Source organism: Phoca vitulina, unplaced genomic scaffold (genome assembly GCF_004348235.1).
Source record: "Phoca vitulina isolate PV1807 unplaced genomic scaffold, GSC_HSeal_1.0 scaffold7, whole genome shotgun sequence".
In the NCBI taxonomy this organism is placed as follows: Eukaryota; Metazoa; Chordata; class Mammalia; order Carnivora; family Phocidae; genus Phoca; species Phoca vitulina.
This window is the reverse complement of record NW_022589710.1, coordinates 69,627,496-69,641,332: the sequence shown is the minus strand read 5'-3', so window position 1 is coordinate 69,641,332 and position 13,837 is coordinate 69,627,496. Positions and strand designations below refer to the sequence as shown.

Below are 13,837 nucleotides of genomic sequence, written 5' to 3'. Positions count from 1 at the left end.
CGGCCGACCGTGCGCTTTCCCAGCGTAAGACCGGCCTCGCGGGCGACCGGCGCGGGGCGGGGATCCGGCGGCTGCTCTTGGGCCGCGGGCCGTTCCGGGCTGCCGTGCCAGGCGGTAGTGGCGGCGTCGGCGCGGGCGCGGCGCGGCGCGGGAGGACGTTTTTCCCAGGGCGAGGGCTGTTCGGCCCGGGACGGGGCCGCGGGGCTGGCGACCGCGGAAGCCGCGGAGCCGCTGGACGTCGGCGGCGGAGCGCGCGATGGCGCGGGAGGCACAGGTGAGCGCCGAGCGGCGGCTGGAGGGCCCGCGAGCCACCCCTGCGCCGGCGCGCCCCCTGCTCCCGCCCGACCGGGCCTCGGCCAGGCGCCGCGTCCTGCCTGCGTCGGACGCGGGCCGGCCCGCTCGCGCTGCTCCCGGGGCTTCCAAGCCCGCCCGGGGGGCTCCGAGCGCGGGCGCCCCCTCCCCGCGCGGGCCATTGTGAGGTCAGGGCCGGCGGGCGCGTCGGGGGTCCGGGCGAGACGCCCGGAGCGGCCGCTGCGGCCAGTAGCTGCCGCGCCACCGCCGGCCCCTTCACCGGCCGCCCGGGTCACACCTAGCCGGCTGGGTGAGAGGGATGCAGCTAGGGGCCCAGCTCCGGTGCCGCACCCCGTGAAGGGCTGACCTTCCACCTCGCCACGTCACCCACGGGAAACCAAGACCAAACCAGCTTAGACCTCTTTCTGGGTAAAGGGCTGGCAGGGAAGGGCGAGGCGGGGGAGAAGCCGGGCAGCCTGCCTTCGTGGGCCTCCAGAGGCGTGTTCCTGGCCGGACACCCGCAAGGGATTGGTGTCAACTCATCATCCGTCCTCCTCCGTGAGCCGGCTGGTAGAAACGCAAGAGCACGGGGGGAAATGTGTTAAGCCATTCCGGACTCTCAATGGGCGGCTAATGAATTGTTCATAGTTGTCGCATTTGGGGGCGGCGGGGGGAACATGATGGGGCCTGGGGAGGTACTAGCCCTCCAAAGGCCGAGGCGGTGCTTTTAACACGGTGCCAGTTCACCTTTCCTTTCCTGCGGAGGGAAGTGCGAGGTACTCAGAGGGGGCCGGGGGAAGCAGGGTAGCTTTGTAGAAGCGTATGAAGGGTGGAGAGGAACCGCAGAAGCGGGACTTTCGGGGGTGACTGGGATCCCTGCTATTTGTTTCACTTAGAGTTACGTTTTCTGGAAACCAGGTACAGCTCTCGGGCCAGAGGGGTGCTGGGATGGCACTGTTACCTTTGAAGGTTAAACGAGCTACCGTTTTACATCCACAAAGGTGCCCTGCTGTTGCCAACGACCAGGGCCAGTGTTAATATTACATAAGATGCTTGTGCCGTCTCCAAGCTGGTAGTTGACCTCGGGCGGCACGTGTAAAGACATATGCTACTGTCTTCCAGCTGTGGACACTGGAGATTCACAGGCTCAGAGCTCCAGCTCATTCCCCACTGCAGCATCCTGTCTTCTTAATCACTGCTTTGTGTAAGTGATTTTCAGGAAAGTGGATTAGTCACACTCTGTGTACTTGAGTATGACTGTTGTTTAGATCACAGTAATGATGGGCCCTTTTTCTTGAATATATCTTTTTAAAATGAGAATTTCAGAATAAATGAATATACCATTACCTTTCTGTAGAGACTTTGTGTAATTTGGCCTTCTTGTCATTTTTTTAGTGCTTGTAAAACCGAACACAACAAAAGTATGGATATGGGAAACCAACATCCTTCTATCAGTAGGCTTCAGGAAATCCAAAAGGAAGTAAAAAGTATAGAACAGCAAGTAATTGGCTTCAGTGGTCTGTCAGATGACAAGAATTACAAGAAACTGGAGAGGTTTCTAACGAAACAACTTTTTGAAATAGACTCTGTAGATACTGAAGGAAAAGGAGATATTCAGCAAGCGAGGAAGAGGGCGGCACAAGAGACAGAGCGTCTTCTCAAAGAGTTGGAGCAGAATGCAAACCACCCACACCGGATTGAAATACAGAACATCTTTAAAGAAGCCCAGTCCCTGGTGAAAGAGAAGATTGTGCCATTTTATAGTGGGGGCAACTGTGTAACTGATGAATTTGAAGAAGGCATCCAGGATATCATCCTGAGGCTGACACATGTCAAAACCGGAGGGAAGGTCTCCTTGCGGAAAGCGAGGTATCACACTTTAACCAAAATCTGTGCGGTGCAAGAGATCATGGAAGACTGCGTGAAAAAGCAGCCTTCTCTGCCGCTTTCCGAGGATGTGCATCCTTCAGTGGCCAAAATCAACTCGGTGATGTGTGAGGTGAACAAGGCCAGGGGCACTCTGATCGCACTTCTGATGGGAGTGAACAATAATAATGAGACTTGCAGGCACTTATCCTGTGTGCTCTCGGGCCTGATTGCGGATCTGGATGCTCTGGATGTGTGCGGGCGTACGGAAATCAGAAATTATCGGCGGGAGGTTGTGGAAGATATCAACAAATTACTGAAATATTTGGATTTGGAAGAGGAAGCAGATACTACTTATGCATTTGACCTGGGACAGAATCATTCTATTTTAAAAATAGAAAAGGTCCTCAAGAGAATGAGAGAAATAAAAAATGAACTTCTTCAAGCACAAAATCCTCCTGAATTATACCTGAGCTCCAAAACAGAATTGCAGGGTCTGATTGGACAGTTGGATGAGATCAGTCTCGAGAAGAACCCTTGTATCCGGGAAGCTCGGAGAAGAGCGGTGATTGAGGTGCAAACCCTGATAACCTACATTGACTTGAAGGAGGCCCTGGAGAAGAGGAAGGCGTTTGCTTGTGAGGAGCACCCGTCCCATAAAGCAGTCTGGAACATCCTTGGAAATTTGGCCGAGATCCAGGGGGAAGTTCTTTCATTTGATGGGAACCGAACTGATAAGAACTACATCAGGCTGGAAGAGCTGCTCACCAAGCAGCTGCTGGCCCTGGACGCCGTCGACCCACAAGGAGAAGAGAAGTGTAAGGCTGCCAGGAAACAGGCGGTGAAGCTCGCCCAGAACATCCTCAGCTATCTCGACTTGAAATCCGATGAATGGGAGTACTAAACACTACCCATCTCACGGTTGATACTTCTTGTTTTGCACTTTATATATACTTCTATGTATTTATAGAGAGCTTTCAGTTCGTTGAGCCTAAATGTGATTTATACATGCAGATTTCAGTCTCCATTTTTATGATTTAAGCAAATTATATTCAGTATCTCTGCTGTTTTTGATGTTGCCAAACAACTGTCATTACAGCATGTTAACTTTTCCATTGGGATCATTATCTGTATGTTGTGGTGTAGTTTTGGGGGGTTTTTTTTAATCAGAAAGTGGAATGGGCAGCTTTTGTCATTTTTAAGTGGGTTGTGCAAGCATTGAAATGCAGATCTTTCGGGATCTACATACAGACATAACCTGATAAAACACTAGAACAATTATGAGAAAGGGGGAAATTTTTGGTTAGGTGGAAGTAAGGTCCAAACACAAAAGCAAACAATGATATGTTCTATTATGCTACATAAAGCAGAAGGGTTTGGGGTTTTTTTTCTTTGTTTCTAAGGCCTGATTGGTCCAACCCAAGTTAATAGGGTAGGGGTGTTTTTGTTTGTTTTCAGATTTTCTGTTTTTTCATAAGCATTTTTTGTTTGGAAAATGGTGTCTGTATTTTCCCCCATACTCTTCATTTAGAGGGGAAAATCTTATTTTCATGTGCATCAGAAAATTATGAAAATTAATAGCAAAAAAACCTTTGAGGCTGCACTGAAGGGATAAAACGCCAACTAATTACCTTCAAGATTTTGTTGTAAAGTCTGAATTTACAATTTTCTGTACTCATCAGTAAGGATGGGAACATTTAAGTGAAGTTAGGAGATCTTTTTAAAAAAAAAAAGGAAATACCCATCTCTGTGGCAAGATCATGAAAGCTGGAGATTAGTTACCGATGTCAGGTTGTGCTAAACCTAAGTGGACTTGTCTGAGTGTAGCATGTCCCGGGCTGCTTCTATTCAAGGCTGCATCACGGACAAACTCCTTGCACACACCCACTGCTGTTTTGTGGCGGCGGCGAGCAGAATCCGCCAGTGGTTCTGCAGGACCAGACCTTGCTCGCTTGTCCGAGGAGGTGAGCTGCTCCTAGCGTCTGAACACCTCGCACCCTGGGACTGAGCAGTGAAAGCAGCTCTAAGCCTCTGCCGGGCTCCGTGGCTCACGTCCCTGGCACGTGGAGGTGTCTGTAGGGCCAGAAAGAGCCAGTAAGCTCTGTCTGTGCGTGGCGTTTTTCCTTCTGCTAAAGGGTATACAGATTTCCGTACGTGCTTTCTGGGGTCCAGTTCTATGGCTGCCAGTTGATGGGAACAAAAGAATTTCCCAAAGTTCTGAAGTGCCTTGATAACGTGTTGGCCCCAGCATGATGACGAACAGACTTTCTGTTGTCACCTTTCACACAGTAACCCTACTAGAGTATGGCTTTGGACTCTGGTAGTCTGTAATGTTCTTTCAGAGATAATGATTTGGTAACTATGTAGGCAGCTAAAAATAAGAGATAAGGGAATAGCCCTAAATACCGAAAAGATGATAAAAGTGTGGCCCTCAAGAGACTTCTGCTTTGTCTCAGCATTGCCCAAGTCAAAAGGCATTTGCGTCTTTGGGCCTTGAGCCCCTCCTGTGTGCGCATCCAGCCCCTGGTGCCTGCAGGTCCCAGTGCAGGTCACTGGGAGCTCATTTTGGCCCAAGTCCTTTTAGGACTGCTATTCTGTATCATCATTTTCAGATGCTCTTAAAAGGAGTTTTTAAACTCAAGTGCTGCCTCAGTTTACCCCCCTGGGAAATCAAGGCTTCCTCTCAAGCACTTGAGGCATGTCCTGCCCCAGGCTCTACATCATTTTCAATGTCAGATTTGAAGGTTAAATGTCAGCATTTCCTTTAAAAGTATCCATTGTTCTTCCAAAAGGGACCTGCCTGTACTGTTCATTTCAAACAAGGTGTTCTGTAGCTTTTCTAGAGACGGCTCGTGCCGCTCAGCTCTGAGCACTGCCTGTAAGTGGAGGGAAGTCTTGAGAGCCGTTGCGGATTTCTCGCGTGGGTTCTTTTTGGTCATCGAGATGATCAGCTCATCCTCAAGTGACTTAAGGCGTGGCGTCTCCTGTCCAACCTGTCCTAGTTCCTTGCACCTGATGACTTTCCCATAAGGAACCCTAGTGACATGGGATTTAGCTTTTCTTGTCTCCGGTTGGGAGCTGTGTTCATAGGAGCTGCCTCATGTAACTTTAAATTGGGCTCATGACACTGTATTGTATTTTTATGATCTTACATGAAGAGAACCTGTAATGGAAGTAAAACCTACCCCCCAAAAAATGTTTGGCCTTGGGTCTGCATTAAACGGTATAATCCATGTTCATGCAAAAACTGGCTGGGAATGTTTGCTTTCTTTACCTCACATGCAGACAGCTTTGCTTTCAGGTCAGCCTTTACCCAAATTAGACTAAAGTCAGTCGACCTCTAATGAAGTAGTTATGAAAAGTAATGTAATGAATAAGTCTCCTAAGTACAGTGGGATGCTTTATTTTGCTACAATGCCTTGGTATAGTGTATGTGATACAAGTTAGTATGTGCGAGATGCTTAACCAGTGTTGCTCATTTGTTTTCCTTTGCCAATTTTTATCTGGTTTTTGAAGGTCTAAGCTTATCCTGTACGTACAGGTTATTTTTAAGCAAAGCTTTTCAGCTTCTAACGTGTCTAGTATTTTTCTAAGAATAATTGGAGAAATATTTGCCATTGATTTTGATGTACAATACAGATGTGTTCCTCCAGTGTGTTGGTTCCTGTCCCCACTCTATTCATTGTATGACTATTGTAATCGTATGTCTGAAATAATTCAGTATTTTGAGATATTAGTATACCCTTAATTATTAATGCAATAAAAATCTCTTAGCTTATCTTTGCAGTGGAGAAAGGATGTGAGTCTGAGATGTGAGTTCTGTTCTGATTCACCTTCATATACTGTCCAACTCGGGTGAGGAATGATGTCTTGGCAGAGTGGGCCCGGCATGGGGAAGGTGGGCTTTGTAGGTCCAGTTGGTGGTAATGACCTAAGGAGGTGGCCAGGTGAGCACAGACCAGGGTCCCGTGGCAGGTGAAGGGGTAACCGTTCCATGTAAGTAAACCCAGAAGTGTGGGGACCAGAGAACGGCCCAGGGGAGATATGGTCTCCCGTTCTGCCCATGGGCCTGTGCACACAGGAGGTAACCTTACCTGTAGCAAAGAGGGGAAAGTCTGGGAGAAAAGGCTTGAGTTAAGGTGTGCTATTGAAGATCGTCTTCTCATTAGCAGAGAGCTGGTATTTCTGACCAGTTAGTCCTTCCAGGGCTCCTGAGCCCTCGGTCACCTCCCTGTTCCGCCTCCAGCGAGGACGAGTCCCACTCACTTGGGCAGTTTCCCTGCCCGTTGTACACCTGTTACATGAAAGCAGGACCTTGTTTGTTCTGCATCTAGCCTTCTACGAGCACATTTCTGCTGTCCTCTCTTCCTGTGAATGTCTTCCACATGACCCACATGCTCAGCCATGCAAATGTGCCCTAGGCCCAGAGGTGAAAAGAAACAAATTGTACAGGTTAAAAAAGAATACTTTGGGGGAAACTGGAAATTTTTTAATAAATCCTCTGCCACACAGAGATGCACTGTATACCACATCAGGCTTTGATTCCTTGTGGACATTAGAACCAGTGTTGTCAAGCTCCTACTGCATGCCTCATGGCTGTGCTAATGGTCGGAAAATATCCATCACACCATGTGGCCCCAAAGAAACCACAGTCTGGTTAAGGTGGTAGAGGACATGCTGTGCTGGGCGCTCCAGATGTCTCTGGCATCAATGCCTGGGCATCAGGAGCTGGGAGGGTGCTTAGTGTGCACTGGTGAGGCCAGGGGATGTCATGGGCCAGGGAGGCTGAGGGAGGGGGCTCAGGGGTCCCTAACGGCACTGGACAGGAGGAACCCCGGAGGGGGCTGGGGTGAGGCCCTGGCATGCAAATGCACCAGCTGGAGTGCAAGCAAGCCCCAGATTGGGCCCTTGGATGCAACTCTGAAGTTACCCAGGTGGTCAAGGTGTGTCGGATGGGGGCTTCTGCTGTGATTGATTGATTTGAGAGAGAGAGCGAGGTGGGGTAGGGGCAGAGGGAGAATCTTCCAAGCAGACTCTCCGCCAAGCTCAGTGAAGACCTGAGCTGAGATCAAGAGTCGGACACTTAGCCGCCTTAGCCACCCAGGTGCCCCCACATCTGCTGTAATGTAAATGCTTCATTTTCCAAACCATCTCTGACTGACTGAACCAATGCGCCAGGCCCTGTGTGAAGCATGTTATACACACACTTAATTCTCAGAAGTGTTCCAAGGTAGGTTTAGTATTCTGTTTCATAGATGATTCAGACCTTCAGGTGATCACTTGCCCAAGGAAATGCCCTGGGTCACAGGGCACATAGGAAAGGCAGACACTATCCGGGACAGCGCCAACTCAGCAGAACTCCCGCCCCAGTTTACCTGGAGGGCAGGTCCTACCTGCAGGGCTTCTGAGCACACTGTGCACAGCCCAGGAGCTCATGATGGCCCACCTGGGGGGAGCAGCTGAGAACTCAGGCCCAGCAGTTGAGAGCTCAGGCTGGGGCCCAAAATTTCAGCTCTTCTGCCGAGCTTCAGCACCTTTCCGCAACATGGGCCCTTAGCACCAAAGGTTGAGGCGGACGCTAGCTAATGCACACCACATTGGGCTCCAAATGTCAATAAACCCTGTTTCTTTTTTTTTTTTTTTTAAGATTTTATTTATTTGACAGAGAGAGGGAACACAAGAAGGAAGAGTGTGAGAGGGAGAAGCAGACTCCCTGCTGAGCAGGGAGCCCAATGCGGGGCTCAAACCCAGGACCCTGGGATCATGACCTGAGCCGAAGGCAGACGCTCAACGACTGAGCCACCTAGGCACCCCTCCCCTTTTTCTAAGATTTTATTTTTAAGTAATCTCTATACCCAACATGGGGTTCAAACAACAACCCCGAGATCAAGAGTGGCTTGCTCTACTGACTAAGCCAGCCAGGAGCCCCGTCCCCCGCCCTGCAACCCCTTTAGTGGGAAAACTTCGTAAGAAATACTGTCTTAAACCAGTGTCTTACTCTGTCCTCATGTCTCTTCATTGTGAATTATAACTGGAAAAATACCTCCTTCCTACTTATCCTCAAAATGAAGTTAATATTTCTCCTCTTTGGATCCGTACACCTTCCTGAGCTGCCAGGAGTCCGTGGCTCCCAATTTGAGGAGCACTGCCTGCCTCCACATCTTGTCTTCACTCCGTGGTCACAACATTTCATTTATACAATAAACTCGAGCCATTTTGGGGGTGCTTGGGTGGCCTAGTCGGTTGAGCATCTGACCCTTGGTTTCATCTCAAGTCATGATCTCAGGGTCATGGGATTGAGCCCCGCGTCTGGGTCTGCGCTCAGCACGGAGTCTGCTTGAGACTCCCTCTCTCTCCCTCTGCCCCTCGCCCTGCTCACGTGCTTTCTCAAAATAAATAAAATCTTTAAACTCTTGAGCCATTTCCCTGTAGCCTGTTTCCCAAGCGAACACAGCCAGCCTTCATGCTGACATGAGTGTCGCCGTCCCAGTCCTCCAGGGGCCTGGGACACAGAGCTGAGTGGTCCCATCACCTTCCTACCTGGCCAGACTGCGGGCATGGCCTCTACACCTGCCCTTCCTCCCACAGCTCCCTGGCCTCTGGCTCACTTGTCACCCCTCACCAGGCCACCCCACACTGCCTTCCAGACTCACCATGTCCTTTCAATGAACTCTTCTTGGGAAGTAGTGTTCTCAGCTCCTGCTGCATAATACATATTCAAGAACTTGCTGAATACATGAATGGAAAGTCTCAGATTTCAGATAGCTCCATGAAGTGTTCAAAATCAGCTGCCTTGGGATGCCTGGTGGGCTCGGTCAGTAGAGGATGCAACTCTTGTTCTCAGAGTCATGAGTTTGAGCCCCACGTTGAGCATGGAACCTACTTAACACTTAAAAAAAATAAAATCTTAAAATAAAACCAGCTGCTTTTCTGCTCATCAGGATTCAAAGAACTATGGTCTACTGCACCTGAAGCTGGGATTCTGGTGTCATGGTCAGGAACTCGCCCTATAGCCACCTCATCCCCCTGGGCAGGGTCAAGAGTGCCCCAGACCAAGGCCCGTGTGGTGAGAGGCCCAGCCAGGCTGGTGTATCGCCAGCCCTGCCTCTGACCAACTGCCCTCAGCTGTGCACCTAGCCAGGTGAGGAGCCGAAGGGACACAGGCAGCCGTCATATGGGGGAGCCCCCCCCGGGGGGAGCACACTGTGGCCTCCTTGGTCATGTCATCTTCCTGGCCAGGTCGGGGGCTGGACAGCAAGGTGCCCAAGGCCCAGTGTGTCAGGCAGAGGCAGGAACCTTCTGCCAAGAGGGGCACTGCACCAGAGCTCACGGGGTGGAAACGGGCATGGAGGGTCCCACCAGGACCCCTGAGGTCTGGGTGCAGGCCACCCTTCTCTCTCACCATCCTGGGTTGCTCTGTTTTCCTGGGGAGGGCAAAGAATGGAATTGCTCCCATCTCATGCCTGGTCACAGGCAGCCCTGCGAACCCCTGGTGGCTGGCCCTGCAGAAAGGATCGGCTCCTGGGCTGCTGTCCCTGATCCTTGGCACGTCCGGTCGGACCGCTGAGTGGCCAGTAGCCACCCCAGGCTGCAGACTGAGCCCAGCGAACCCCCAGGGGCAGCGGGAACTGACTGCACGTGCCACCTGCCAGGAGCCCAGTGGCGGTCCAGCCTGGCGGGCCCAGTGGAGAATCCCTCAGCCTGAAGCCACAACACCTGGCCGGTCACCCTTGTCTCCACACTGACCCTGAGATCACGAAACTGGTTTCCTCCTGGCAGTATCGTCAGTCCCTAGAACATCACCTGGCCCAACCAAATAAATGTATGTCAAGTGAGTGAATGACTGGAAACAGCACCACCGGGGCTGGCAGAAGAGCGGGGGGACGGGATGATGTCCTGAGTCAGGGATGGCCTCCTGCATTCGTGCAGTGCACTTCCATGGGCCCCTGTCCTGGGGACCCGGGGGGTCGGCAGCCCCAGCCCCAGGAGTGTCCCCGTGTCCGGGGAGAAGGCAGACAAGGGTCATGGAGCACACAGGTTAGGGGCAGGGTGAGTGTGTGCCCCGCACGTGTGCCCCTGGTGGGGGAGTCAGAGAACGCCCCTCGAGGGGCACACCTTTGACACGAAGCCCCTCAGGCTGGGAAGGCCTCCCAGGTGAGGGAGCGGCAGGGATGGAGGCCCAGAGCCCGGTGCCAGGCATACCTGAGGGCCTGGCGGAGCTGGGCAGGGAGCAGGGGCGGAGCGGGGACGGAGCCGCTGGATGGCAGGCCCCCAGGGAGCCGCGGGAGCCGCTGGGTCTTTCAGGACTGGGTGATTTGCTGAGCGCTACCCGCCCCCCCACTGGTGGCAGGGGTGGGCGCTGGACTGGGCGCAATGGGACCAGGGCAGGGGGCCCGGGGGGAGGGCACCGTAAGAGTAGCAGGCGGAGTGAGGGACCCAGGGAGAGGATTTGGGGTGGGGCAGTGAGGGCGGCCCCAGGGGTGGGGGCTCCCGGGGTCTGGCCTGCCTGAGCCGCCCCTCAGCGTGGGGACAGAGTCACTCGGGCAGGCAAGTGGAGAACTCGCCGGGTCCAGCTCACTAACAAAAGGAGCTGGTTATTAAAGGTGCAAAGATGCAGCGGCCACAGGGGTCAGCGCATCCCTTGGGCCTGGGGCAGCGAGGCGCCGTCAGCCGGCCCTCACCCTGAGGTCTCGCGTGGGCACCCTCGCCGGCCTCCTCACGCTTCCCTCCCTGCAGGCCGGCTGAGGCAGGCCCAGGGCACTCCCAGCCGCCCTCAGCTCCTGGCTCCGGACGCCTTACTTTCCCTGGGACACCCAGCTGCCCGCTCTCCCCCCCCAACCCCCCCCCGCCCGGGCTTTCAAAAGAAAGGAAGGTGTCCTGGGACCAACGTGGCTATTGGGGCAGCCCTGAGAGCAGGGGTCATACAGGATCTGGGGGAGAGTGTGCAGGCGGACCTACCGCCCAGGCAAAGGCCCTGAGGTGCTGCGGGTGGGAGGTCAGGTGAAAGTCTGCAGGGCAGGACCCCAGGGCGCCTTGTTGGCTGTGGGGGGAGCTGTGGGCGCCTTGGGCAGCAGGATTGCCTCCGGATCAGAAAATCCCCAAGAAGAGAGCGCCAGGTATGATAGAGCAATACAGGGGGCCCTCTGGGACGGCGCGCTTTCCCCTAGGCCCAACCCACCGCAGCTCCAAGCCTGCCACAGTGACTCATCCCATGGGTGTCTCTCCAGACGCTAGGCCTGAGCGGCGGCAGGCCTGGGAGGGAGCCCCAGGGGACCCCTCCCGGTGAGATCTCTAGAGGAGAAGGAGGACCCAACCAAACCCTCGCCCACCCCCATCCCCTCCAAGCCCCGGGCCCTCCGCACAGTCCGGCCCTCCCTGCTCCCGCACCTGCTTGGCACGGGGGCCCCCTTGACCTTGGAGGTCTCACGAACTGGTCGTGTATAGTGGTTGCGATAGTGGCCGCCAGGCGGCGCCCGCGACCCGGCCTCCGGAACCCAGGGCCTCCCAGGGTGGAGGGAGCAGCGGAAAGCGAGCAGCCGCCCGGCCGCGCAGCTGTCGCTCCTGGGTCCCCGCCGAGCGCACCTGCCCTCGCGCTGGTGGACAGGTGGCCGCGGCTTCTGCCCCCAGTTGGTTGCCCGTGGGGGCTCCGTGACCCGTCAACGCCACGACCATGTACCACGGCGGGAAGTCCGCGCGGAGCCCTGTGGTTCTCGCAGCTTCTGACGCGCCCCTCGGAGTTGGGGTCTGGCGGACCGCCTCAGGCCCCACGTGGCCCCACACCGTCAGGGTGGAGCCCCCACCGCCTGGCAGGAGGGGAGCCCACGCTGCCTATCTGTCCACGTCTCCCCGCAGGCTGGTCCCCCATCCTGGGTAACTCCAGCTCGACCTTCCTGACCCCAGCCCCATGTGCTGGCCCCCTGGGGCTCTGTGGGTGCTCTGGCCTTGGACAGACCCCCCCTGGCAGCTGGGTAATCTCCGCCCCCTCCTCTGTCCTCAGGCCCCACTACAGCTCGTGTCTGGGGCTCTAGGGCAGCAGGATGGAGAAAGTCAAGGAAAGCTGAAAAGAAGGAAGAAGCACATGGGTGTGCCTGGGCTGGGGTCTGGACCCTCAGGGTCAGGAAGGGCTGCTGTGAGAACGGAAGGCTGGTCCTCACCCTTCCTGGGCCTCCCCCTTGTGCTTTTGTGGCCTAAGGAGCCCTGTCATCCTCTGTTCTTCTCTGGGCCTCAGTTTCCCCCAGCAGGCCTCCCAGGGCTGTCCCCAGGCTGACAGGGCCCCCACGCTGCACTGTGGGGTCAGGGGCAAGCAGGACAGCACAAGTGATGGTGAAGCACGCAAAGGTCACCTGTCACCAAGCAAGGCAGACCTCTGGAGGCTGGTTTTGTGCCGCCCACAGCAGCCGGGGAAGGGAGGGGCAGGGGGTGGGGGCACCAGCCCCAGCAGCCTCATTTGCTCCCCTGGAGCCAGGGTACAGCTGGGGGGTGGGGGAACCTTAACTCCTGGCCTCCAGTGTGGCCTCAACCGTGGCCGTGACCTCAGCACAAGGGAAGCCTCCTTGCCATTAGTTCTGCCCCAGGAGCAAGGAAGGCCCTCTTCCCGCCTCCTCCCCTGACGTCCACTGACTCCTGCCCTGCCCCAGCACCCTGACTCCAGCCCATCCACCTGCCCCTCCATGAAGCCCCCCCTCTGCCACCCCTCACCAGGCCCCTGCCCAAGGAAGCTTTCTGGGGCCTCTCAGCAGCCACCGCCCTGCCCTGCCCCCAGCCGGGCCTCTGTCCCTGCCCACCCTCAGTGGGGTCCTGCACAGGTTCAGGGACCCTGGTTCCCTCCCCCGATGCCCAGACTCCACCCTTCAACATCAGCTGACAATGGGAGTCAGGTCGGGCTGCCCAGGGCCCCAGGGCCTCTCTGTGCTCCCCTGGCCCCGGAGATAGCCCGAGGCCTTGGCCAAGGCGGCTACCCATCAGTGAGTCTCTGGGCCACTGTCTGTGAAGGGGGCCCACGTAGAGCCCTGGGGTGGCAGCAGCCGTCGTGTGGGAAGGAGCCCAGCAGGTCCCAGTGTGTCCCGGAGGTGGACTTCATCTGAACTCAGTGCCACTCACGTCCTCCCTTTAGATCAGTGTGTCCCCTAAGTCCTAGGCCAGCAGGGCCCCCTCCTCTCCTCCCCACCCCCTGTGGGGCCCAAGGGCTTCCTGTCCGCAGGGCCCCTGCTGCTCCACAAAGTATCCTCACGGCCTTATTGGCCCTCAGCCCTCCCTGCCCGGGGCACGGCCCCCACCCCAAAGATGACTGCTGGGTGAGACCTGCGGGCCGGGGTGGGGCAGGGGCAGGGTGGCCACCAACAGCGGGGCCACGTGGCCGCCACAGGGCTCAGCCGGCATGGGTCACCCCGTCCCTCCGGCTGCCCCACGAGTGCATCAGGTCTCCTCCGGCGGCTTGCTCAGCCTCCCTGGGTGTTGGAAACACTTGTCCCCGTCCCCACAGCTCCAGGCCAGGCAGGCTTCCTGCCGGTGGAGGCAGTGGGTATGGAGCTGGCCCTGGACGGTCAGCTTGGGCCCCCGAGGCAGGTACAGGAGCTGTCAGGCCCGGGGGCGGGGGGGGTCCTCCCTCAAAGAATGGCAGCCCTCCCCCCTGCCCCGCCTGCCGTGAGTGGGGTCTGGCCCCGATGTCCTGATGACGGAC

The 13,837-nt window shown here is 55.7% G+C and overlaps 2 protein-coding genes across 5 annotated transcripts in view; one reads left to right on the top strand and one right to left on the bottom strand.

The window, feature by feature from the left end:
* The first annotated feature begins 17 nt into the window (after positions 1 to 17).
* On the top strand, positions 18 to 5,404 carry BAG5 (BAG cochaperone 5). Of its 4 annotated transcripts, none has more exons than XM_032405995.1 (3): positions 647 to 720; positions 1,414 to 1,495; positions 1,687 to 5,404. In XM_032405995.1, exon 3 carries the CDS (start codon positions 1,715 to 1,717, stop codon positions 3,059 to 3,061), a length of 1,347 nt encoding a protein of 448 aa, XP_032261886.1. In that variant the 5' UTR covers positions 647 to 720; positions 1,414 to 1,495; positions 1,687 to 1,714; the 3' UTR covers positions 3,062 to 5,404. The 4 variants fall into 4 exon arrangements, with proteins under 4 accessions (XP_032261883.1, XP_032261882.1, XP_032261886.1 ...); XM_032405993.1 differs by lacking the exon at positions 647 to 720 and adding an exon at positions 735 to 861; XM_032405992.1 differs by lacking the exons at positions 647 to 720; positions 1,414 to 1,495 and adding an exon at positions 18 to 274.
* A 128-nt stretch (positions 5,405 to 5,532) lies between these two features.
* The window catches only part of TRMT61A (tRNA methyltransferase 61A), a 24,033-nt gene continuing 15,728 nt past the window's right edge, over positions 5,533 to 13,837 (bottom strand). Inside the window, exons 3-4 of the transcript XR_004299636.1 lie at positions 8,811 to 9,046; positions 5,533 to 6,574 (exon numbers count right to left, since the gene is read on the bottom strand). The gene's annotated coding sequence lies outside the window, so the exon portion shown is untranslated. The remainder of the gene's footprint in view (positions 6,575 to 8,810; positions 9,047 to 13,837) is intronic.

Coding starts and splice junctions, on each gene's coding strand:
- BAG5 (XM_032405992.1), top strand. CDS start 1,715: ATGGATATGGGAAACCAACATCCTTCTATCAGTAGGCTTCAGGAAATC.